The sequence below is a fragment of the Prionailurus viverrinus genome, chromosome X (assembly GCF_022837055.1).
Source record: "Prionailurus viverrinus isolate Anna chromosome X, UM_Priviv_1.0, whole genome shotgun sequence".
NCBI classification, from domain to species: domain Eukaryota; kingdom Metazoa; phylum Chordata; class Mammalia; order Carnivora; family Felidae; genus Prionailurus; species Prionailurus viverrinus.
In genome coordinates, this window is record NC_062579.1 from 79,383,046 (window position 1) to 79,387,284 (window position 4,239).

The window sequence follows — 4,239 nt, forward strand, 5'->3', positions numbered from 1 at the left end:
AAATATGCTGAATGTAGATCAACTTAATTATCAATCCAGAGATAAACAATAATCTTACCATGACTATTGTTTCTTTTTTCTTTTCATTGTCCCCTAAAATATAAAAATTTACAACTGAATAAATGGTTAGGTAAAATCATTAAACGTGGTCCTAAATAAAATTCTTATGATAACCTGTGTAAGTAGTCGCATTCTCAAAAGAATTCTCTCCTTGGGGCGCCTGAGTGGCTCAGTCTAGTGACTGACTGACTCTGGATTTCGGCTCAGGTTATGATCCCAGGGTTGTGGGAGTGAGCCCCAAGTCAGGCTCTGCACTGAACTTGGATCTTGCCTAAGATGCTCTCTCTCTTCCTCTCTGTCCCTCTCCCTCACTCATGCATCTCTCTAATATAAAAATAATTAAAAAATAAAAAAAGAATTGTCTCTTCGTTAGTCTAAGAGAACTTATTTCTCTGGCTAACTGACGAAGGCCCAGCTAGTGTTCATTCAAGTCCCTTTAGCCCTTTGTTCTGGTAAGTGTGGTGTTCGAAACAAACATTGGTCTCTGCCGCCAGGGCTGACACATTTCTCACTTGTAGAAGACTTACAGCTATAACTGAAAGGACTTGTAACTATGAATGAAGTACATTACAGAATGTGCTACATTCTGTAACAATATACATCATTAACATTACACTGTCTGGTAGAACTAAATTTTTGACATTGGTTTTGTTATTTACTTTACTGGGGAAAGGTGTGCTGTTTTGAAGGGACACATGCACCCCCATGTTTATAGTGTTGCATCCACGCGACTCCTGAAACAGAATGCTACGGGCACCAGTGACAGTCACAACAAAGTTTATTACAATGAGAGGCAAGGCCGACCGATCGGGACCAACACTCTTGATAAGAGTGTGGCCCCGAACAGCCGGGGTACAGAGTTTTTAAAGCCGATCACATCGTTTTATCGTTATCTGGGAACAGAACAGAGAAACAGTTCCCAGATGAGTCAGAAACAGTTGCCAGATGAGTCAGAAACAGTTATCGAATGAGGTGATTATTTTAGACTTTCTGCCGCTAAGTTGCAACCAGTGGATCTCCTTGACCTTGTCTCTGATGCTCTTTTTTGAGCTTTTGTTTCCTTCATTGGTAAAGCCTGATTCACAAGAGTATGAAGTATGATTTACAAGAGTAAAAGCAAGGTTGTTATCTTTTGACCTTCAGTGTCAGAACAAAGTTGTTATCTTTCAAGCTAAGCGTTAGCCCTACAGTACAATTTAACCCTTACAATAGCAGTACTATCAACAATAGCCAAAGTATGGAAAGAGCCCAAATGTCCCTCGATGGATGAATGGATAAAGAAAATGTGGTATATATACATATATATATATATATACACATATACATACACCTATATATATACATACACACACACACACACACACACACACACACACAATGGAGTATTACTCGGCAATCAAAAAGAATGAAATCTTGCCATTTGCAACTACGTGGATGGAACTGGAAGGTATTATGCTAAGTGAAATTAGTCAGTCAGAGAAAGACAAAAATCATATGACTTCACTCATATGAGGACTTTAAGAGACAAAACAGATGAACATAAGGTAAGGGAAACAAAAATAATATCAAAACAGGGAGGGGGACAAAACAGAAGAGACTCATAAATATGGAGAACAAACTGAGGGTTCCTGGAGGGGTTGGGGGAGGGGTGGGCTAAATGCGTAAGGGGCATTAAGGAATCTACTCCTGAAATCATTGCTTCACTATATGCTAACTAATTTGGACATAAATTTTAAAAAATAAAAAATAAAGTTTAAAAAAAAAAGAAATTCAGAAACATAACTGATGTATGTGAGGCACGGTTGGGTGACACACAAAGCTACACACAGATACCTGGGTTCTCAGGGATTGCTCTCTTCTGGGTCCAGATCTTTTTCAGGTCCTTTTTCAGGTTCTTCACTTCTCATCACTTCTACTTTCTTTTCCTCGCCTCCAGCTTCTTGGACCTCATTATCAGAGCTTTCATGTTTATACCCACTGGCTTCATTAGTGAAGAATAATACGGACTTCGGGACCAGAACTTCACGGAAAAAATAGCCCAATTTATAATCGGTGGCCACATCCAGTACTCTGCCCTCAGGATAATCAGGAGGATAGAAGTAGGTGAAGAAGGAACAGCTGGGCATCTTCCTAGTGGTTGATACACTTCTTCGGCCCTCACATTTCCGCAGCTTGGTAGTTTTCACGGTGACATTTTTTCCCTCTTTCCAGTAGATCTCACACCCTGTGCTACCGATAATTTCTGGCCCTTTGGAGAAGAAGGGGTCAGAATCATCTGGGTCTGATCGCATTCGGTATGTTTTCGTCAGGACTTTGTTGAAAAAGTATTCGTTTGACCTAAAGATAAATCCTATGGTGAAGCTCATTGGTTCCTCAACTTCCGAAAATTTAATTTTTACATCTTCCAAGTGCTGTAGTACAAGCTCATCATTTCTTCGGATCATCCTACCAAGCGTCTTCACATTTTTAAAAGCCATCAACCAAAAGTGAGGTATGCCATCTGCTTGCCCTTTTCCTTCAGGCTCTCTTTCCATTTCCCCCGCCCCGCCTTCCTGAACACCTACTTGCCACTGACATTCGCCTTCTGTGGGCTCATGGATTGCATTGATGATCTCCGATCTCTTATCAAACAGAGGTTGGTAGAAGGCAGCATACTTTTCCTCAAGATCGTGAAGATCTTTATAGAACTGAGCTTCTACTTGCGCATATTGGGCCTGAAGGTTTTTGAGAGCGAGGACCTGCTGCTTCACCGCTAAAGGCAAGTGCTGAGCACTGCCTGCCTTTGAGCTGGGTGCCCCAACGGGAGCTGCAAGGGCCTGAGGACTTGACGGCCACTCGCCAACCTGAACCTTGGCGGGTGCACAGGCTCCAGCCTCCCAGAACTCAGAGGCATCACCCAGGGCCTCGTTTTCTTTGACCTGGGCCTCTGCTGTAGGTTCCCCGGCCTTTTTGGATGCAGCCCCCTCTTTTGGTTCCTGCAGCCCCGGCGGCGAGGTGCCCTCTGCCAGGGACTCACCCACCCCGACCTCTGCTTCCTCTCTCGGGTTCTCCTGATCCTGGGGTGCTGGTCCCTCTCCAGGGTCCTGGGATTCCCGGGAGTGGCTGCTGACCACCACGCAGCCTTCGTGGGGCCCAACCAGGACATGGTCGTTATCATGGATACGGTGCAGAAGAAAATGGACCGGAGTCCTGAAGAGGGACTGAAACTGTGCCACGGGGGCCTCGGGAGCACCCGCAGGGAGGACTTGTGGGCCCTCTTGGCCATTGCTGTCTTCCTCCTCCTCTTCAGTCTCTTCCTCTTCCTCCTGATTGTCTTCCTGGTTTTCGTCCTGCTCTTCCGACTCATATTCAGACCCCCCCTGGTTCCCAAACTCAAATTCGAAATCTTGAGATGGGTAATCATAGTCGTCCTCGTCCCCAAACTCGAACTCGAAGTCCTCTTCTTCGTCGTCTTCGTCCCCGTCCTCATCTTCGTCTTCCTCCTTGTCTTCTTCCTCTTCCTCCTCTTCTAGCAGCTTTACAACCCAGCTCTCTTCTGCGGCCCAGGTGGCCTCCTGCCCATCCTCCTCTTCAGGAAGGGCTCTGGAAACCTCTCCGGGAGGCAGGAAGGCCGCACCCTCCTCGACTCCGCCCTTCCCTTCTGAAGGTGACCCCCGGACCCCGAGGGGCCTGGGGTCCTGGCCTGCCCCATCACCAGCTTTGTCCTGGCCACCTAGGACCAGATTTTGCTCCTCTGTGGCAGCCATGGCAGGAACGACTTGCCAGTCAGTGCCTCAACTGGAGCTTTGACTGGACTGCAGCCACAACTTTGGTGAAAATGGCGTCCGCTGAAGTGACTGCCCTCAAGGGGAGGCTGTTGGCAGCAGGGCCTGTGCCGAGCCGGTGGGGGCGGCAGAGAAGATGCCTTCAGAGGACACAACAGTCTGTGAAGGTGCCTGTGGAAGCCCCGCGACAGGAAGGGCAGAGGGGCAGCCCAAGGAGCGGCCGAGCCAGACCGCGCCTCAGATGGCTGTGGACGAGGGGGGCGGGGGGTGGGGGGGGCGAAGATTCCGTTGGGATGGTGATGGGAGGAGGAACTTGGAAGGGTCAACAAAGGGTCACTTCCCCCATCGCCAGCTCGAAGCTCATTTGCTGAGAAGCAATGACTGACATGCCCAGCATCCAATGAGTGATCGAGGT

The 4,239-nt window shown here is 47.4% G+C and overlaps 1 protein-coding gene across 1 annotated transcript; it reads right to left on the reverse strand.

Moving 5' to 3' along the window:
* Positions 1 to 917: 917 nt before the first annotated feature.
* LOC125157030 (nucleosome assembly protein 1-like 1) lies at positions 918 to 3,806 on the reverse strand. The gene is made up of 2 exons (XM_047843278.1): positions 1,894 to 3,806; positions 918 to 953 (listed from the first exon to the last, which is right to left on the reverse strand). Exon 1 carries the CDS (start codon positions 3,804 to 3,806, stop codon positions 1,902 to 1,904), a length of 1,905 nt encoding a protein of 634 aa, XP_047699234.1. The 3' UTR covers positions 918 to 953; positions 1,894 to 1,901.
* Positions 3,807 to 4,239: the final 433 nt, after the last annotated feature.

What these genes read in the sequence shown, in the direction of transcription:
- LOC125157030 (XM_047843278.1), bottom strand. Translation starts at nt 3,806, where the DNA reads ATGGCTGCCACAGAGGAGCAAAATCTGGTCCTAGGTGGCCAGGACAAA.